Source organism: Marmota monax, unplaced genomic scaffold (genome assembly GCF_021218885.2).
Source record: "Marmota monax isolate L192 unplaced genomic scaffold, Marmota_monax_Labrador192_F-V1.1 WCK01_AAM20220418_F8-fsc00001, whole genome shotgun sequence".
NCBI lineage: Eukaryota > Metazoa > Chordata > Mammalia > Rodentia > Sciuridae > Marmota > Marmota monax.
The window spans coordinates 2,483,424-2,505,353 of NW_026693777.1; the positions used below are offsets into that span (position 1 = coordinate 2,483,424).

At 38.3% G+C, this 21,930-nt stretch overlaps 1 protein-coding gene across 8 annotated transcripts in view; it reads left to right on the forward strand.

Moving 5' to 3' along the window:
• Nucleotides 1-21,930, forward strand: part of Mipol1 (mirror-image polydactyly 1) — a 400,912-nt gene that overhangs the window by 79,109 nt on the left and 299,873 nt on the right. For 2 of the 8 annotated variants that reach the window (XM_046461022.2, XM_046461021.2), the window contains exons 1-2: nucleotides 174-378; nucleotides 1,468-1,565. The exons of 3 other annotated variants lie outside the window; for them this stretch is intronic. Coding sequence is in view for 1 of the 5 variants with exons in the window: in XM_058584491.1 (XP_058440474.1) it covers nucleotides 6,603-6,638; nucleotides 11,089-11,140 (88 nt within the window). In the remaining 4 variants the exon portion in view is untranslated. Of the gene's footprint in view, nucleotides 1-173; nucleotides 379-459; nucleotides 572-1,467; nucleotides 1,566-6,602; nucleotides 6,639-11,088; nucleotides 15,873-21,930 lie in introns of those variants that run through there. 3 more of the 8 variants (XM_058584491.1, XM_046461023.1, XM_046461028.2) reach the window with 3 other exon arrangements.

Here is a 21,930-nt window from a genome sequence, read left to right on the forward strand (position 1 = left end):
TGTTCCGGAACGCACCAGCGGTCTTAGACCCCACAACTACGGCTGGCCCGCCTTCCGTCCTCTCGCAGATCCTGAGAGGACTTGGCAAGCTTTCTCGCTTGCAGGGAGGCCCCGCCCCGCGCCCCGCGCCCCGGCGGCGCGGCTCGCGCATGCCCGGTGCTCACCACCTCGGTCTCTGCGGGCCCTCGCGAGCCGCGTGCGGCTGGCTAGATCTCCCTCCGGTGCCCCGCCCCGCTGGATCCTTTGGGGTCGCGCGCCTCCGGGCCGAGCCTCTAAGTCCGTGGCTTTGACTGACGCGGTAGTTGCGCGTCCGGCCTGAGAAACTCTGTGAGAGAGTGCTCCCAGTCGGCTCCCGGAGTGATGCCTAGCGCATCCCAGGTAAACCGGGTGGAGGGGAGGTTTGGGCGACTGGAGACTGATGGGGTGGGCAGAAACCATCCTTGGAATTTCCGGCCGCAGCTTCCTTGGAGAAACTGAAGGGGCCGCGCGGAATCCGCACCTAGTGAATGCTGGCCCGGTGTGCCCAGGAGTGATGGGGCACCCTCAGAGGTCAGCGTCCTGGGATTCTCAGGTGACAGACAACTCTTTCTTTGCTATTACAGGACTTCAGCAGCTGAGCATTTATTCAAAAGTGTAGGGGTTTTACTTGCTTTTCCCTTAAGCCCCTGGGATTAGAGGGTTCTAGTCCTCTGGGTTCAGCCTCTGATCTGCTCTGCGCCCTTGACAGGCACTTGAATCGTTTTATATTTTGGTTCTCACAATTGTAAGTTGTGAGTAAGAATACAATCCGGTGCTTTTTTTAAGTGCGCTGAGCCATGCTGTACAAAGATACTGTTAAAGTTCTTTTGGGTTACGACGTCCGCGGGCCCATATTTATTTAACTGGAAGGTGACACCACCCGACAGTATTTGCGAAGTACTTTAAGCCTTGTGGATGGAAGGAATTGGATAAACACAAGATTGACTCATGATTAGACAGGGATGGTGGAAAGGAACAACTTTCCTCAAGAACAGGCTTTTTGAAAAGCTCCTTTGGAGCATTTTATGGGGGTTGAATCACAGCAGTAGATAAAGGTAAGCCAAAACAAGTGGTCAAATAAAACTGCATTTCAAGCAGGTTCTTTTTTCTTTACTATGTAACTTTAACATACTATTACAAGTTATTTGTAAAGTTTCCTCTTTGGGTCTGGGATGGAACTAACCTAAAGTGACAGTTATATAGTCATGGGGTATCATGTGCAATAGTATATTAGTAAAATTAATTAAAACAAAGCCAATTTTTCTATATGGAGTAGTAAAAGTTGTCTAATTGGAGAGAGGTAATGATGGCAAATCAGAAAAGGGAATGGAGATGTACACAATTTTCCTTGAAAGGCATGGAGTTCATAGAAATTCTGTGTTTGTTTTTAAAAAGTATGATAAACATAGAAGTGTCTGAATCATATGTGTACAACTCATTGAATTTCAGAGTGTACACACCCCTGTCTCCAGTACCTAGTTCAAGAAAGAACCTTAAACAGTACATGCATCCCAGAAGCTCTACTTTGTGGTGCCAGCTTAGCAAAGGTAACCATTATCTCAACTTCTAACATTTGAGTTTCAGCTATTATTGACTTTATATTAAAATATTTATATAGTATATAGTCCTCCGAGTCTGGCTTCACCTCAATTTTATATTTATGAGATTTATATGGGTGAAATAGCAGTAGTTTTTTCATTTTCATATTGCATATTATTACACTCAGTTTTAGGTTACTACCAAAAGGGTTGTTATGACGTTTTATAAGTATTTTGGTGAATTTATGTATACATTTCTTTTGGGTATATACTTAGTAGTAAAATGGCTGTGTTATATCCTATGCAGATGTTTTGTTTATGGAATATACCACCAAAAAGTGTTTCAAATTGTGTTAATTTGCATTCCCATTAGCAGTGTATGAGAATTCTTTTGTCCCCAAATATTTGTAACACTTCACATTGAAAGATATATATTGATATTACATTGGGTTTCCCCCCTAATTTCCCTAATGACCTAATATTATTGCACATCTCTTTATGTATTTATTGATCATTTGCATATTCTCTACTTCTGTAAAAGGCAAGATATTAAATACAGGCAGTCCTCACTTTGAAGTTTGTGTTAGTGCAGTACCATACAAAGCTAGGCCTACTGATTTATTTTTAGGTTTTCCAGGCATAAAACAGTCTCTGTTGCATATTCTTATCTTCATTCTTTTTTTATTTCCCTCCCTTCTTTCATGCATCCTTCCCTTCCTTCCTTTCCAGCCCTTTAAAAATATAAAAACCATTCCAATTTCAAAGACTGTACAAAAACAGTTATTAAAAGATAAATGTAAAAAAAAAAAAAGATAAAGTAGACACACTAAAATTCTAGTCTGTTTGAGCTTTCAGGAATTCATGAATGGGGCAGCACCAGATTTCAAGTAGGAAAACGTTTATAAAGTGTTAGAGGAAGCAGCCAGGCAAGGCAAGTTTTGATTGGTTACAGTAGAAAGTCTCTAGTAAGAGGTTTGTTGGTAGTTTTTTCTTCTTCTTCTTCTTCTTTTTTTTTTTTGATACTGTGGATTGAACCCAGGAACCCAGGACCTTGTGCATGCTAAGCAAATATCTGAGTAAACATCCCCAGCTCTTCAAATTTTATTTTCACACAGAGTGTTGCCAAGGTGCCCAGGCTTGTTTTGAACTTGCATTCCTCCTGCCTCAGCCTCTCCAGTAGTTGGGATTATAAGTGTGTGCCCCTACTGCTTAGTTGGTAATTTCCATTGGTTAAACTTAAATTTTATTTTATTGCTTCCATTGAGTTGGGTTTGATTTTCCTTACATACGAACCAAGACTTTGGAGCCATCACAGCCTAATGGACTCCTAATTAATTACGTTAGCACAGTATGTCGGCTAGATATGGGCTTTAGGCCTCAGTTGGTGACCCCTTGTTCTATTGAAAAATTGTGTTCAACCCTTTGCCCATGGATTGTTGGCGAAATCAATAGCTGAAATGAACAATATTGAACAAGTAAAAATACATAATAGTATTAAGCAACATGTGCTACAGTGTTTTGGAGTTGAATTTAAAGTCTGTAAACAGTCTTTGCTTTTCATCAGTTTTATGTCTAAAGAGACCATTTTGGACTTCTGAACTTTCTTATGGCTCCTACCTTCTTTGTCCCTTGAAATCTGAAGAACAAAAGAAAATTAAAACTGAGAAAAGAGATAAACTCTTTCTTTGATATTGAAAAAAGACTAGAAAAGTAAAGGATGATATCCAAACAGCTTGGGACACTTTGAATAAAATTATTAAAAATGTATAATATGCTTTGGTGATAGTTTGAGTTAAATACTGCTCATCTTGAAATGGTTTGATTAAATTTTTCTACCTTACTGAATGTATTCATGATATGAGAAGCAATAGTCAAAGGATTGGTCCCTGAAGTTCCCACTGTGATACTCACCCAGCTTAGGATGAAGGTCTTCTCTTCCTTAAATACATCTCATAACCTGAACTCCCTCCCTTTTACTCAGTACCACCAAAAATTTCCTTTGAATACTATCTAAGTTAATATTTTCACCTAACACTTTCTATTTTTAGGTAGTTTATAGAAGTGAATTTAGTATATATTTAGACATGCTCAAATTAAAGAGATTTGGGGATAATCCCTATCAGTGTTCTTTGATATGGATAAATAAGTTTTTCTTTCTTCTTTTTTTTTGCGGGGGAGGGCAGATTCTAGAGATTTAACATAGAGGTTCTTTACCACTGAGCTATATCCCAGCCCCTTTTGTTTTTTATTTTGTGACTAGGTCTCACTAAGTTGCTTAAGGCCTCCCTTAATTGCTCAACTGGCCTTGAATTTGTGATCCTCCTGTTTCAGCCTCCTGAACTGCTGGAATTACAGGCCAGTCTTCCTTGATTGTTAAACAGATACAGATTTAGGACAGTTACCACCTTCTACCACCAAGGGATTGTGTTCCTTAAACTTTTCTTTCATAAAATTCTGGGTGAGATAATGTGTTAGCAATAGATAACTAATGTACTACTCTTGTTAATTTTAGAAAAAAATTCCAATTAAATAGTTCACTTGATATTTTTAAGACTATGGTTTAAATCCGTTTAGGGTTTAGTTTTTGTTTTTGAGGTAGGCCTCTCTCTGTTAATCAACGTGGACAACAACTGGGTTCACGCAGTTTTGCCTCAGCCTCCCAAGTAGCAAGGACCATGGGCATACCTGGCATGTATCACTTTAAATATGTTTGAGTATATGTTATTTTTATATCCTGAAATGTTAAATTTTAACCATTTAACTATAAATCCCCTATTTATAAAGTTTAATTTTATCTCTAAGTTGGCAACATAAATGATTACTTTGAATCATTGGTTGGTTTGGTATTTGACTAAAATGGACGGCTAATGGGACAAATTTACCACAGAACTGCTTTTGGCCAATGGTGTAAGCACCTCTGGTTCTGATATTGTCAATTTTGAAAGTATTTTAATTTAGATTTGTACTATTTCAGTTGTATACAGACAGATAGCATCTGGTTATTTGCAGTTCTGCACTAGGATGATTTGATTATGTACAAATATTGCTTTGAGAATTGCTTTCAATATGCTTGGATTTATAAGTTTTAAAATCTAGAGTATATCAGGGTTCATTTTAATGGAACTTTGAATCTTGAATCTTGCTTAATTGCTTCCTGTTGAAGCATACTGACTCCTTCATCTTTTTTTCTTGAAGATTTTTTTTTGGCTGTGGAATAAGTTTTGAAAACCTGAAAAGAAAAAATAGATGAGTATGTACATAAATGGTATAGATCAATTACCATTTGAAAAATTATTGTGAAATATAGTTCATGTGAAGTATATAAGATATATGGACAGTTTGATGAATAAATGAAAAGTGAGCCACTGTGTAACTACCGTCAAAATGTTTTTAATTGAATGATCATTGGAACTTGTTAGTACTTGCCTTGTGTATAGTTACTTATTTTTTTATCCTCTGTGTGTGTGTGTGTTTGTGTGTAGGAGGGGTAATATTAGGGGTATGATGCTTTATATGCATCTATTAAGTAAAGTTTGTTAATGCTGTTGTTAAAATCTTTTCCCTTAATGGATTGTGTGTATGTATCTGTATGTACTTGTTATGGTAATTACTGGAATTTTATTATGTGTTAACTCTCCCTTTGTAATTGTGGAGTCTATTTCTGTCAACTATTATTTAATTTTTATGGGTGTATTATACTTTGTTCTGGTTTGAATCTGAGGTTCCCCCCAAAAGCTTCTGTGTTAATTCAGGAGTATTTGGTGATTAAATGATTGTATTATGAAAGCTGTAACCTTATTAGTCTATCCTAGTTTAAATGAAGTAACTGGGTGGTAACTATTCATAGGTGAGGCATGGCTGGAGGTGGTAGGTCACTGGGATCAGTGTCCTTGAAGGGTTCTTTCCTGCATCCCTTCCCCTACTCACCTTACTTCCTGGCAACCAAGTCCTGAGCAGTTTCCCTCCGCCATGCCCTTCCTCTATTATGTTCTATCTTACTGGGGCCAAGAGCAGTGGACTCAGCCAACCATGAACTAAATTTCTGAAATTGTTAGCCAAAATAAACTTCTCCTTTAAGTTATTCCAGTCAGCATTTTGATCACAGTGACAAAAAGCTGACTAACACATAATCATACATAATGGTGGGATTCATTGTGATATCTTCATACATGCACATAACAATTTGGTCAATTTCATCTCCCCTTTTCCTCCCCTCCTCCTTCCTCTACTAGTCTACCTTCTTTTTTCAAGTTATCACTTTCCCCCACTTTTTTCTCTAACTTCCACATATGAGAGAAATACGTATGTTATGGTTTGTATGTGGGGGCAAAAACTCAAATGTGAGGCAATGCAAGAAGGTTTGGAGGAGAAATGACTGGGCTACATCCTCAACCTAATCAGTGAATCAATCCCTGATGGGATTAATTGAATGGTGACTGAAGACAGGTTGGGTATGGCTGGAGGGGGTGGGGCATTAGGAGCATGACTTTGGAGTATATATTTTGTATGAGGCTAGTGGAGTCTCTCTTTTTTTCTCTCTGCTTTCTTATCATCATGTGAGCTGCTTCCCTCTGCCACACACTCTGCCATGATGTTCAGTTTCAACTTGAGTCCCAAAGAATGGAGTGGGCTAATTTTGGACTGAGACCTCTGAAACATTGAGCCCCAAAATAAACTTTTCCTCCCCTAAAATTGTTCTGGTCAGATCTTTTAGTCACAGATGCTTATGCATTTCTTGTTATCATGTCTAACTTGAATTCTTTAGATAAATACTGAGGAGTGATATACCTGGGTCATGTGGTGATTCTGTTCTTAGTCTTTTGAGGAACCTCCATACCGATTTCTACAGTGGTTATACTAATTCACAATCCCACCAACAGTGTATAATGTTCCTTTTCCTCTGGTTATACTAATTTACAATCCCACCAACAGGGTTGAATGTTCCTTTTCCTCTGCATTCTTTTTTTTTTTTTAATTTTTTTTTTTTTTAGTTGTAGATGGCCACAATACCTTTATTTATTTATTTATTCATTTTTTTTAATGTAGTGATGAGAATGGAACCCAGTGCCTCACACATACTAGGTAAGTGCTCTACCACTGAGCCACAATCCTAGCCCCCTCCTCTGCATTCTTGCCAGCATTTATTACTATTTGTATTATTGCTGATTGCCATTCTAATTGGAATTAAATAAAATCTCGTATTTGCCTTTCACTGATGGCTAAAAATGTTGAACATTTTTCATATTTGTGGGCCAGTTGTATATTTCTTTTGAGAAATGGCTGTTTAGTTCATTTGCCCATGGATTGGTTGGGTTATTTGTTTTGTTGGTGTTAAGTTTTGTGAATTCTTTATGTATTTTGGATATTAATCCTCTGTCAGAAGAGCCGCTGGCAAAGATTTTTCTCCTATTTTGTAGACTCTTCATTCTGTTGTTTCCTTTGCTGTGTAGAAGCTTTTGAATTCAGTGACACCATCTTTATTAATTCTTGGTATCATCTCCTGAGCTTTTGGAGTCCTATTTTGGAAGTTGTTGCCTGAACCTGTATATTGGAGTGTTGACCCTATATTTTCTTCTTGCAGTTGCAAAATTTCTGGTCTAATTCCTATGTCTTAGACACATTTTGAGTTGACTTTTGTGCAGGGTGAGAAATAGGCCTACTTTCATTCTTCTGCATATGGATATCTGGTGTTCTCAGCACTGAGACTTTTTGTTTAAAAGGCTCTCTTTTCTCCAACATATTTTCATGCCTTTGTCAAAGATCAGGTGACTATCTGTGTGAGTTCGTGTGTGTGTCTTCTGTTGTATTCCATTGGTCTGTGTGTCTGTCTTTATGTCAGTATAGTGGTGTTTTTGTTACTATAGCTCTGTAGCATAATTTGAAATGGGGTATTGTGGTGTCTCCAGCATCTTTCTATTTGCCTAGAATTGTTTTGGATATTCTGCGTCTTTTATTCTTCTGTACAAATATTAGGACTGATTTCTCTAGTTATGTGAAGAATATCATTGGTATTTTGATGGGGATTACATTGAATCTGTAGATCATTTTTGGTAATATCGCCATTTTAACTATTAACGCTGCATATCCATGAACATGGAAGGCCTTTCTATCTCCTAGTGTCTTTGATTTCTTTCTTCAATGTTTTATAATTTCATCATAGAGGTTTTCATCTCCTTGGTTAGAATTATTCCCTGCTTGCTTGCTTATTTGTTTATTTATTTATTTTAAGGCTATTATGAATGGAATTGTTTTCTTGATGCATGATTTTCAGCAGATTCATTATTTGTGCATAGAAAAACTACTTTTTTGATATATTGATTTTGTATCCTGCTATTTCCCTGAATTTATCATTACTTGATATTTTCTAGTGAAGTTTCTGGAATCTTGTAAATAAAGGATTTCATCTGCAAATAGTGATAATTTAACTTCTTTCTTTTCTATTTGTATCCCTTTTATTTCCTTCTTTTGCCTAATTGCTCTGGCTAAAATTTCAAGTACTCTATTGAGTAAGACTGGTGAGAGTGCTCATCCTTGTCTGGTTCTTCATTTTAGGTGAAATGCTTTCAGTTTTTTCCATTTACTGTGATGTTGGCTTTGGGTGTGTTATAAATGTGTATCTTTCTGTTCCTAGTATCTTTAGTGTTTTTATCCTGAGTGGGTACTTAATTTCATTCAAGGCTTTTCTGCATCTACTGAGAGGAATCATGTGATTTTTTAAATTCTGTATATATGGTGAATAACATTTATTGATTTGTGTGTCAAACCATCCTTGCATTCCTATAACAAAATCAACTTGATCATGCTATATAATCTTGATGTGTTTTTGAATATGACTTGCTAGTTTTTTTTTTTTTAAAGCATTTTTGTATCTATGTTTTCAAGTTAATGGGCTGTAGTTTTCTTTCCTTGACAAACCCTTATCTGTTTTGGTGTCTGGGTAATACTGCCTTCATAGAATGAACTTGGCAGTGCTCTCCCCCACCACACTTTTTATTTCATGGAATAATTTGAGGAACATTGGCATTAATTCTTTAAAGTTCTGAAAAAAATTTAGCTGAGAATTCTTCTGGTCCTAAGTTTATTATTGTTGAAAGGCTTTTTATTAATGCTTTAATCTTATTATTAGTTATTGGTCTGTTTAGATTTTCAGTATCCTCTGCATTCAATTTTGGTAAGTTGTATGGGTGTTTGTAAATTTGTCTGTTACTTCTGGGTTTTCCAATTTATTGGAATATACATTTTCAAAATAGTTACTGATGGATTTCAGTGATACTTTCTGTTTTCATCTCTAGTTTTATTAATTTGGGTCTTCTCTTTGTTTTGGTTAGTTTTAACTGTGAGTTTATCAATCTTGTTTATCTGTTCAAAGAACCAATTCTTTGTTATATTGAGCTTTTGTGTTGTTTTAATTCTCTTACTTAATTTAATTCAAGTGTTCATCTTAATTAATCCTTTCTTCTGGTTTTGGAATGGTTTCTTCTTATAACTGCTCATATCTATAAACTTTCCTTTTAAAACTGCCTACATAGTCTCCCAGAGATTCTAGTGTATTATATCTTTATTCTTATTAGTTTCTAAGAATTCCCTAATTTTCTCCCTGATTTCTTCTGTGACTCACTCATTGTTCAAAAATGTATTGTTCAGTTTCTGTGTTTATGTAGTTTTCATTTCTTTGACTTCAAATTTTATTTCATTGTGACCTCTGATAAGATGCAAGGGATTACATCAATTTCTTTTTTGATCTTTACTAAGACTGACTTTGTGACCTAAAATATATTGAGTTTGGAAAATGTTCCATGAGCAGCTAAGAAGAAAGTGAATTCTGCCTTTGTTGGATGAAATATTCTTTAAAAAAATATATATATATATAGGTGTAAATGGATAGCATGCCTTTATTTTATTTTATTTCATTATTATTATTATTTTTTAATGTGGTGCTAAGGATCAAACCCAGTGCCTCACACATGCTAGGCAAGCACTCTGCCACTGAGCTATAGCCCCAGCCCTGGATGAAATACTCTATAGATGTCTTTTAGGTTTTATTTATTTTAAAAAAGTTTTTTTGTTTTTTTTTTAGTTGTAGATAGATACAATACTCTTATTTATTTTTTATGTGGTGCTGAGGCTCAAACCCAGTGCCTCACATGTTCTAGGCAAGCGCTCAACCACTGAGCTATAACCTAGTCTTTTAGGTTTTTAGATCCATTTTCTAGATCTGATGTTTTTACTCATTTTATGTTTCAGTGACCTATCTATTGGTGAGAGGGGTGTGTTGAAATCACCCAAGTATTATTGTATTGGCATCTATCTGAATTTTTTTTTTTGTACTGGGGATTGAACCCAGGGTCACTTAACCCCTGTGCCACATCCTCAGCCCTTTTTTGTATTTTATTTAGAGACAGGGTCTTGCAAAGTTGCTTAGGGCCTTGCTAGATTGCTGAGACTGACCTTGAATTTGGGATACTCCTCCTCAGCCTCCTGAGCTGCTTGAATTTCAGGAATGTACCACCATGCCTGGCCTATCTGAACCTTTGAGAAGTGTGTGTGTGTGTGTGTGTGTGGTGGTTGTTGTTGTTTTTATTTTTAAATTTTTTTAATTAGGTACACTGATGCTCAGGCATAAATATTAATTGTTTTATTTTCTTTTTGGATTATTCTTTTTACCAGAATATAGTGAACTCTTTTATTTTCTGGTGAATTTTGCTAAGATGTCCTTCAAAAGCTCATGTGTGAGACAATGCAAGCAAATTTAGAGGTGAAATTATCAGTTATGTGAATCTTAACCTAATCACTGCATAAATCCACTTGAATGAATTATCTAGGTAGTGAATGTATTCTGGTGGGGTGTGGCTGGAGGAATTAGGTCGATGGGGATGATGCCTTTGAGGCATATATTTTGTTCCTGGTGAGAGGAGATCTCTCTTCTTCCTGTTTGCCTGTCACAAACTGTTTTGCTCAATATCTTTCCACCATTGATTGTTGGGAAGGTTGATCATCTGTGGACTGAGACCTCTGTAACTGTGAGCCCCAAATACATTTTTTCTTCTTTAAATTAGTTCTGATTAGTTCTTTTTGTCATAGCAACAAAAAAGCTGACTAAAACATTAAATATGGGAATAGCTACTCCTGCTTACTTTTGGGCTCCATTTGCATGGAATATAATTTTTCATTCTTTCACTTTTGATATGTGGTTATCTTTGCCTGAGATATGTGCAGAAAATGTATAGTTGGATCTTATTTTTAAATCTAATCTGCCAGGATGTGTCTTTTAATTGAAGAGTTCAGACCATTTACATTCATTGTCATGGAGAGGTGTTTATTATTAAAAGAGAATAATTATTCTATGAACTTCCATTTTGATCTTTTTCTAATGTTTAGTTTGGCTCTAATTCTCATTTAAATATTCTTCTAGTGAGATCCTTTCCTGGGTTAAGGTGTTTGTTTCTAATGTCTCCTGTGTGTGTGGTTTCTTTAAGTATTTTTTGAAGTGCTGCTTAGTAGTCATAAATTTTTTTATTTATGCTTGTTTCAGAAGGTGCAAGAAGCCATCCGTGAAATGCATGAGCACCTTTTCAGCATCGTAGCCAGTGAGGGGGTAGACTCTAGCATTGAGAACTTCCAGTGACAGTCCCACCGGGAGAGACCGCCTGATGCAAGTGAACTCCCCTGCAACTCTGCCCAGAAAGGTCCTGCATAGCACCAGAGATGGATGTGACCTGCTAGGAACTGAGCAGCCTATATGCCCCCACCTCTATCCTGTTTTGGTGAAGAACTTTCCATAGAATATCTTTGATGTCTTCCGATATAAATACAGCAAACATGGGCTCCTTTCCTTTTTAGAATTTGGACCATTCTGGTCAGCTTCTGGTCTCTGCTCCCTCTTTGAAAATTACTTTCTGTATTCTGTTGTCATTTCATCGTTCTACTTTTCTTAGCTTTTATTTTTCAGCCAGCCCATCCCATGGAAGGGAAACCCAATCCTTCGCCCTTGAGGGACGTGGGTGATAAGAAGGTTTTTTTTTCTTCTTTGAAGAACAGCTTTGTTGGTATAGCAATCTTTTTTGTTGTTATTCTTTCTGAAATGCCTTTTTAAAAAAATTTTTTATTTGTTTTAATTAGTTATGCAGGACGCTAGAATGCATTTATGTACTTTGATATATAATACATAGATGAAGTATAATTTCTCATTTTTCTGATTGAACATGTTGTAGAATCACATTAGTCATGCAGTCATATATATATATATACGTAAAGTAACAATGTCTGTCTTATTCTACTATCCTTCCTATCCTCATATTCCCTCCCCTTCCCTCCCTTCACTCCCTCTACCTAATCTAAGACAACTCTATTCTTCACTAGTGTCCCCCCTTATTGTGAATTAGCATCTGTATGTTAGAGAAAACTTTTGGTCTTTTTGGGGAGGGGGTATTTACTTATTTTGCTTAGCATGATATTCTCTAACTCCATCCATTTACCAGCAAATGCCATAATTTTTTTCTTTAAAGCTGAGTAACATTCCATTTAATATATATAACACATTTTCTTTATCCATTCGTCTATCAAGGGACACCTAGGTTGGTTCCATATTGTAGCTATTGTGAATTGAGCTACTATAAATATTGATGTGGCTATATCACTGTAATATGCTGATTTTAAGTCCTTTAGATATAAACCAAGGAGTGGGATAGGTGGGTCAAATGGTGGTTCCATTCCAAGTTTTCTGAGGAATCTTCATACTGCTTTCCAGGATGATTGCATCAATTTTCAGTCCCACCATGTATGAGTGTACTTTTTTCCCCACATTCTCGCCAACGTTTATTGTTGCTTGTATTCTTGATAATTGATGTTGTGACTGGAGTGAGATGAAATCTCACAAAATGAATAGTCCACCATGCGGCCAGCGCAATGGTTTCATTAATGAGGTTCTTGGCATAAAAGTTAGCTAGAAGAGATCGAAATAAAACACACAGATTTAGTTACCTTATTTCTATTGCCAGGTCCGAGATGGCTCCCCTCTCTGGTTCCCTCCTCTAACCGCCCAGCAGGGCAACAAGGATTACTCAGGGCTAGCAGGAGAGAGAGAGCGAGCACGCCAGGGAGTAGCCTTTTATTGGGGAACAAGAAATTCAGGGGATAATTCCATCCAATGAAGGTTGAGGGGGGGCCGCACTCCAAGGTCAGGGTCAGTGATTGGGCCCCCGGGGTCAGTGGTCAGTCACACCCCCACACGGACGGGTTCTCTCATCAGGAGAGGGCCGGGAAAATTCCGACACAGCCAGAAGCCTCAGACCCAAACCAGGAGTCACCCAGTCACGCGTGAGAATGGCTCCCCACAGAATAGTTTTGATTTGCATTCACCTAATCGCTAGAGATGTTGAATATTTTTTCTCATGTTTATTGATCAATTGTATTTCTTCTGGGAAGTGTCTGTTTAGTTCCCTTGCCCATTTATTGATTTGGTTATTTGTATTTTTGGCATTGAGTTATTTGAGTTTTTTATACATCCTGGAGATTAATGCTCTATTTGAGGTGCATATGACAAAGATTTCTCCCCTTCTGTAGGCTCTTTCTTCACATTATTGATTATTCCCTTTGGTGAGAAGAGGCTTTTTAGTTTTAATCCATCCCATTTATTGATTTTTGATTTTACTTCTTACACTTTAGAGGTCTTATTTAGTCAGATCCTAGGCTGACATGGTGAAGATTTGGGCCTACTTTTTCTTCTATTAGGCACAGGGTCTCTGTTCTAGTGCCTAAGTCTTTGATCCTCTTTGAGTTGATTTTTGTGCAGGGTGAGAGATAGAGGGTTAACTTCATTTTGCTACATGTGGATTTCCAGTTTTGCCAGCACCATTTGTTGAACAGGCTATCTTTTCTCCAGTGAATTTTTTGGCACCTTTGTCAAGTATGAGATAACTGTATTTGTGAGGTTTGTCTCTGTGTCTTCTGTTCTGTACCATTGGTCTGCATGACTGTTTTGGTGCCAAAACGATGCCATTTTTGTTACTATAGCTCTGTAGTGTAATTTAAGGTGTGGTATTGTGATGCCTCCTGCTTCACTTTTCTTGCTAAGGATTACTTTGGCTTTATCCAGGTCTGTAATTTTTCCAAATGAATTTCATGATTGCTTTTCTGTTTTTATGAAGAATGTCATTGGGATTTTAATAAGAATTGCATTAATCTGTACAATGCTTTTGGTAGTATGGCCATTTTGGAAGTATTAATTCTGCCTATCCAAGAGCATGGAAGATCTTTCCATCTTCTAAGGTCTTCTTTGATTTCTTTCTTTAGTGTTCTGTAGTTTTCATTGTAGAGATCTTTCACTCCTTTTATAAAATTGATTCCTAAGGTTGTTTTTTTTTTTTTTTTTTTTGAGGCTATTGTGAATGAGGTAGTTTTTCTAATTTCTCAGTGGATTCATCACTGATGTTTGGGAACACATTTGATTTATGCTTATTGATTTTATATCCTGCTACTTTCCTGAATTCATTTATTAGTTCTAGAAATTTTTTGGTGGATTTTTTTGGATCTTCTAAATATAGAATCATGTCCTCGGCAAATAGTGATAGTTTGAGTTCTTCTTTTCCTATTCATACCTTTTTAATTTCTTTCATCTGTCTAATTGCTCTGGCTAGAGATTCCAGGACCATGCTGAATAGAAGTGGTGATAGAGGGCATCATTGTCTTATTCTAGTTTTTAGAGGGAATGCTGTCAAATTTTCTCCATTTAGAATGATGTTGACCTTTGATATAACATAGATAGCTTTTACAATGTGGAGGTATGTTCCTACTGTCTCTAGTTTTTCTAACGTTTTGAACATGAAGGGTGCTGTATTTTGTCAAGTGCATTTTCTGCATCTATTGAGACAATCATATGATTCCTGTCTTTAAGTCTGTTGATGTGACGAATTAATGTTTATTGATTTCCATATGTTGAATCAACCTTGCATCCTGGAATGAACCCCACTTGATCATGGTGCACTATCTTTTTAATATGTTTTTGTGTGTGATTTGAAAGAATTTTATTGAAAAATTTTGCATCTATGTTCATCAGGGATATTGATCTGCAGTTTTCTTTCCTTGATGTTTTGGTATCAGGGTGATACTAGTTTGGAAGGGTTCCTTCCTTTTCTATTTTATGGAATAGTTTGAGGAATAATGGTGTTAATTCTTCTTTGAAGGTCTTGTAGAATTTGGCTGAGAATCCATCTGGTCCTAGCTTTTCTTGGTTGGTAGGTGTGGTGAGCCGCTTCTGCCGTTTCTGCAGACTATGGTCGCCATTACAAGATGGCGCTGGCTCCGCTGTGGTCTGTGACAAACAACTCCTTATTTGGGAGAGTTGGCGCATGGTTTTTCACCACCCTATGAGAAAGCTCCACGTGGCAGCTTCGCATTGGGGCTTGAGATGCTTTATTAAGGCTGGGAGGGGCATCCGAGAGAGAGAAGAAGAAATATCAAGGGCCTGAATAAACTGCTGAAAGAAGATTCCTGAGTTGCGTCTTCCTTGCGGGCAAGGGGGCGCGACAAGTGGTGCCGAAACCCGGGAACCAGAACTTTCAGCAGTCAGGGGTGGTGCACCGGTTAGTCCCAATAAGTGGGATCCGCGATCAAAGCGGGGTTAGTCCCAGGTAAGTGGGATCCGCGACCAAAGCGGGGCAGCTCCTCTGTAAAGAAAGAGAGAGCATTACATTTTATTGCAGCTGCACTGTGTACTTTCGCTTTTGTTTTCTGTGTTTCTTTTGTTGTGTCATTTCGCTTTTGTTTTTTGTGCTTCTTTTGTTGTTGTGTCATGGGTGCCGCATCTTCAAGTCCGCTTCTCCTGGCCCTAGATGGCCTGTTACGTTCCAAGGGCCTGGAAGTGAAACATAGTACTTTACAGAGATTTTTACAGAAGATAGATATCGCTGCACCGTGGTTTGCATTTTCGGGCAGCCTTACTGTACCTAGTTGGGATAAATTAGGCAAAGATCTTGACTTTGCTTCTGAGCAGGGCATATTAGAGGGTGGGGTGATACCCCTTTGGAAAATGGTCCGTAGTTGCCTTACAGATGGCAGATGTCAGGAAGCACTTACTAAAGGACAGGAAGTTCTAGAGCAATTACATGAGGAGAAATCGGAGACGGCAGGAAGTGAGGTGCCTCAGGAGAATGGGAGTGTGCGGAGCGTGAAACAGGGGAGGAGACGATTGTCTCCGGCAAGAAGTGAGGTATCTCAGAAGGATGGGAGTGTGCGGAGCGTGAAACAGGGGAGGAGACGATTGTATCCAGATCTCAGTACGCTACGCACACCCCCATGTGAAAGTGGGTCAGAGGAAGAGGAGGATAAGGAGGAAGAGCTCGGGAGGCTGTCTCGTCAGCTAGAGAGTTTAGCTATAGGAGAAGGGAACAGAAATAAACAGGGGCTCAAGAAAAGCGATCCCCCGGATCCACCGCCGTATGGTGGGGGTGTTTCGGGGAGAGCTTTCCATGCCCAAACATGGAGGGCTGTTAACGCTGAGATGGGTCTTGCTTATCCAGTTTTTCAGGATGACAATAGGGGAAGATTCCATGAACCCTTAGATTTTAAAATTGTGAAGACCCTGGCGGAGTCTGTGCGCACTTATGGGGTGGATGCCGCCTTCACACTAACTCAGGTGGAGAGTCTGTCTAGATTTTGCATGACTCCCTCAGATTGGGCTAGTCTAGTCCGCGCTTGTGTTTCCCCAGGGAAATATTAGGAGTCCAAAGTTGGCTGTTTAATGTTTCTGGCAGTACCCAAGACTCAGAGCGAAGTAGGAGACTTAAAATTACTTCACACAATTCACAATTGTTTAATGCTACATTACCCTCCGCAGCAGTCTGTCTCCAATCTCCGTTCCTGTTTCTTTTGGCTAATGTTACATTACAGGGGATGCTTAATTGTTCTAATATTACCTGTTATTTGTCTGAGTGTTGGAATGGCTCCTGGACTACGGCAGTGGTTATGAAAATTCCAACTTTTGTCCTGATCCCGGTTACTGCGGATCCAGAGTCATTTCCTATTGTTGAACTGATTAGAGCCCTTAGAGATTTTGGAATTACAGCAGCTATAGTGACAGCTGTGGCAGTGTCTGCTGCTGCAGCGGTTACGGCCGGAGTGGCCATGGCCAGTCAAGTACAAACTGCTGCCACCATTAATCAAGTTGTTCAACAAACTTCCACCATACTTGAATCCCAAAACAATTAATCAACATATTTTGTCAGGGATTTTAGCTGCCAACCAAAGAATAGATTTACTCCAAGCTCAGGTAGAGGAATTGTCTGACCTAGTACATTTGGGTTGTGTTGACCAACGTGCACATTTATGCATAACCTCTGTCAGATTTAATGATTCCAGGAATGCCTCCCGCATCATCGGGGAATATCTATCCGGAACCTGGTCCATGGAAGCAGAAAACTTGATCCAGTCTCAACTAACCCAGATAGCTGTCTTGAACAGTACCCGTGTCGATCCCGTGACTTTGGGTCAATTCACCGATTGGATATCTTCTGCTTTTTCCTTCTTCAAAGAGTGGGTGGGGGTAGGCATTTTTGGTGCAATGTGTTGCTTCGGTATGTTCCTCTGTTTGTGGTTTCTCTGTCGCCTTAAGGCCCGCAGTGCTCACGATAAGGCTATGATCGTACAAGCTCTTGCAGCTTTAGAAAATGGCAACTCACCTCAAGTCTGGCTTGCGCATCTTAAACAGTAAACCTTTGACATGGTCGTTGCACCCCAAGTTATTATAACATTGCACTGGGATCGACATGTCTTTCCTTGTTATTCTCTTAGTGTTGGAAAGCCCTTGCACTCTGCCGGTCTTACTGCCATTGCACGCAGATGGGTTTCCACACTAGTGCTTTTCTATCGTCTTAAAGTCCGTGCCTTTCTTTCAGGGTGCTGTCAACTTGTTTGTCGTTATAAACAGCCACAGTTCAGCCTCAGCTATCCCCCTTCGTCCACCATCGTCATGATACAGGATGCGAGGCAAGGCACTGCACTTGAGTGATCCTTGACGTGGACCTCAAGGAGAGCATGTCCTATTGCATGCGGGTTAGACGCGTCCACACCCCGCCCCACGAAAAAAGGCGTCGGCTGATATGGCCTCAGATCTGGGGAAGGGCCCTCCTTAGGACTGAGCCATACTATGAAGCCACTTCTGCACAGTGGGATAGGACCTCTACTCTCGCCTGTATTGTTTTAAGAAAACAGAAAGGGGGAACTGTGGTGAGCCGCTTCTGCCGTTTCTGCAGACTATGGTCGCCATTACAAGATGGCGCTGGCTCCGCTGTGGTCTGTGACAAACAACTCCTTATTTGGGAGAGTTGGCGCATGGTTTTTCACCACCCTATGAGAAAGCTCCACGTGGCAGCTTCGCATTGGGGCTTGAGATGCTTTATTAAGGCTGGGAGGGGCATCCGAGAGAGAGAAGAAGAAATATCAAGGGCCTGAATAAACTGCTGAAAGAAGATTCCTGAGTTGCGTCTTCCTTGCGGGCAAGGGGGCGCGACAGGTAGGCTTTTTTTTTTTTTTTTTTGATGGCATCTTCTATTTCATTGCTTGAAATTGATCTGTTTAAATTACGTATGTATTCCTGATTCAGTTTGGGTAGGTCATATATCTCTAGAAATTTGTCCATGTCTTCAATTTTATTGGAGTATAATTTTTCAAAATAGTTTCTAATTGTCTTCTGTATTTCAGTAGAGTCTGCTGTGATATTTAATTTTTCATCATGAATTTTAGTAATTTAAGTTTTCTCTTTCTCTTCCCTAGCATGGCTAAGGTTTTATCAATTTTATTTATTTTTTAAAAGAACCAACTTTTTGTTTTGTCAATTTTTTGAATTGTTTCTTTTGTTTCAATTTCATTGATTTTAGCCCTGATTTTAATTATTTCTTGTCTTCTTCTGCTTTTTGCTGTTGATCTGTTCTTTTTCTGGGGCTTTGAGATGTAAATTAGGTCTATTCTTTTAATGAGTGAGTTCAATGCAATGAACTTTCCTCTTAGCATTACCTTCATAGGATCCCAGAGATTTTGATATGTTGTATGGGTGTTTTCATTTTCCTCTAAGTATTTAAAACAAATACAAATAAAACATTTTCAACCCTGATTTCTTCTGCTATCCATTCATCATTAAATAGCATATTATTTAGTCTCCAAGTATTGGAGTAGCTTCTATTTTTTTCATTTTATTGTTGATTTCTAATTTCATTCCATTATGATTGGATAGAATGCAGGGTAGCATCTCTGTTTTTTTGTATTTGCTAAGAGTTGCTTAGTGGCATAAGAGTTGCTTGGAGAAGGATCCATGTGCTGCTGAGAAGAAAGTGTGATATATATATATATATATATATATATATACAATATGTATGTGTGTGTATATATATACATATATACATATATATATATATATACATATATATATATATATATATATATATATATATACATATGTGTCAAGTCCAATTTATTGATTGTATTATTTAGTTCTGTAGTTTCTTTGTTTAGTTTTTGTTTGGAAGATCTATGCAGTAGTGAGGGAGGTGTGTTAGAGTCACCCAGTATTACTGTGTTTTGGTCTATTTGATTCTTGAAATTGAGAAGTGTTTGATGTATGTGGATACTCCATTGTTTGGAGGATAAATATTTATGATTGTTATGTCTTATTGATATATAATCCCCTTAAGCAGTATAAAATGTCCTTCTTTGTATGTTCTGAGTAACTTTGACTTGAAGTCCACTTTATATGATATAAGGATGGAAATCCCTGCTTGTTTATATAGTCCATGTGAGTAATATGTTTTTTCCCTTCCTTTTACCTTTAGTCTTTGGATGCCTTTGCCTATAAGGTGACTCTTTTGGAGTCACCTCATATTGTTTGGTCTTGTTTTTTAATCCATTCTGCCAGTCTGCCTTTTGATTGATGAGTTTAGGCCATTAAATTTCAGGGTTATTATTGAGGCATGATTTATATTCCCATTCATTTTGGTTTGTTTCTGTTTTTTAAGTTAACTTAGCTTCTCCTTTGATTGTCTTTCCCTTTAGTGTATTTTTGCCCTTTGCTGATTTTCCCTTTTTTTTATTTCCTCCTCATGGAATATTTTGCTGAGACTGTTCTGTACTGTAGGTTAGTTGGAAACTCTTTTAACTATTGTTTATCATGGAACCTTTTTTTTTTTAATCTTTAAATCTGAAGCATATTTTTGATGGATATAAATTTCTTGGTTGACATTCATTTTCTTTCAGAGATTGTTATATTTTCTTCTAGGATCTCCTAGCCTTAATGATCTGTGTTGAGAAATCCGTTGGTACCTGAATTGGTTTCTTCCTAAATGTAATCTGATCCTTTTTTTCTTATGGCCTTTAAAATTCTATTCTTATTCTGTATGCAAGGCATTTTCACTATAATGTGCTTTGGTGTGAATCTATTGTAATTTTGTACATTTGGGGTCCTGTAAGCCTCTTGTATTTGATTTTCCATTTCATCCTTAAGGTTTGGTAAATTTAATGATATTATGTGTTCCTTTGGTTTGTGTCTTCATGCCTTTCTTTATCCCAATAAATTTTAAATTTGATCTTTTCATGTTATCCCATAATTTTTGGAAGTTTTGTTCATGGTTTCTTACCATCTTCTCTCTGTGGCCAACTTTATTTTCAAGATTATATATTTGGTCTTTGTTACCTGAGGTTCTGACTTCCATTGAATTTTTAATTTGGTTTATTGATTCCTTCATTTCAGGATTTCTGCTTGATTTCTTTTCATTATTTCTATCTCTTTACTGAAGTGATCTTTCACCTCCTGAAATTTATTTCTGATTGCAATCCTTATATTATCTTTTATGTTACAGATGAGTTTCACTATGTTCATTCTGACCTCCTTCTCTGACATTTCTTCTACTGTGCTGTTAGTAGATTCTATTTATTGGAACATTTTGGTTTGTTTGGGGCTCTTTGTTCCCTTGTTTTCTCATGTTGTTTGTGTGTCTTCCTATCTAGCAGTGTGGATCTGAGGTAGTACCGTTTCTACCCTGTAGACTTACAATGTTCGTGAAAGTTTCTAGTACCTCTGGTTTAAGGACCTCTAGGCCCTGGCCAGTGTCCCCAGACAGTGGCAACTGAACTTGGTCAAGGAGTGCTATGCTGGATTCTGTCCCTTCCTTATCTGGCAGCATCTAGTAGGGGAGTATTCTATGGCTGAGCAGATTTTACCCACAATAACAAATGTTATTTTGACTGGAGTTTTTGGTGTAAGTCTGGTAGGGCCGTTAGGCCCTATTCTCCAGATGGCATTGCACTCCCCTTTCTGAGCACACAATGCAAATAATATACAGCCTTAAATGAAATAGCTCCTATTAAGACATCTGGCACTTATCTCCCATGTAAGTAATATGTTTTTTCCCTTCCTTTTACCTTTAGTCTTTGGATGCTTTTGCCTATGAGGTGACTCTTTTGGAGATAGCGGCCTGAGGGCTGAGTGCTGGGGGCTGTGCACCTGTTGCAGAGAGCTGTTCTGCATCAGGCAAATAAGAACCAGGTGCTGAGAGCTGCGGGTCAGCCAAGTAGCTGTGAGCTCTGGGCCAGGTTGGTGGCCAGTGATGTGTTGGGAGACTGGGGAGCTGGAGGGCCATGTTGGGTGCCAGACTGATTCCTGATTGGTGCAGGACCCTGAGACCAGAGGTCAGTGGATGCCGGATTGGGGAGGGAGTCGGGGGACTGGGCTGGTACTGGGACCCAGAGAGTGCTGGCCTGAGTGGGCTCCAGGAACCTGGTGAGTGCCAAACATGCTGGTTGGGAGAACTGAGAGCAAGATGCCCTCACACTCTCTCCCTACCACTGAGCCACAACCCCAGCCTGAATTGCTTTATTTATCCTCCATCCCTTCCACTCCCCCAACCCCCTCCTCCCCCCCACAGCCTTCCTACCTCAATAAACTGCCACAGAATAATTGCTTTAATGCACTCTTAGGGTGCTGTTAACAGTATTGTGGGTTTTTCTGACTGTTATTCTTCCTTGATTTATTTATTTTGAGATCATGTTATTCAAGCATGCAACTTTATGATTGATTTATTTTCTTATAAATCAAAAATTATTTTTTCTAAATTTTGAGAGACCCTCTTTCTCTAGTGGTGTTTTTTGTTTTAAAGGCTAGTTTTAGTTTTCAAAAAACTTTATCTTGAAATAATTTTAGATTTACTGAAAAGTTGCAAAAATAATACATACTTTGTATTATGATGGTTCGACTTAAGTTTTTGATTTTATGATGTAATGAAAGTGATACGAATTCAGTGGAAATAGTACTTCAAATTTAGAATTTTGATCTTTTCCCAGAGGTAATATATTCTCTGGTGATGTTGGCAGTGACAGCTGCATCTCCAAGTCA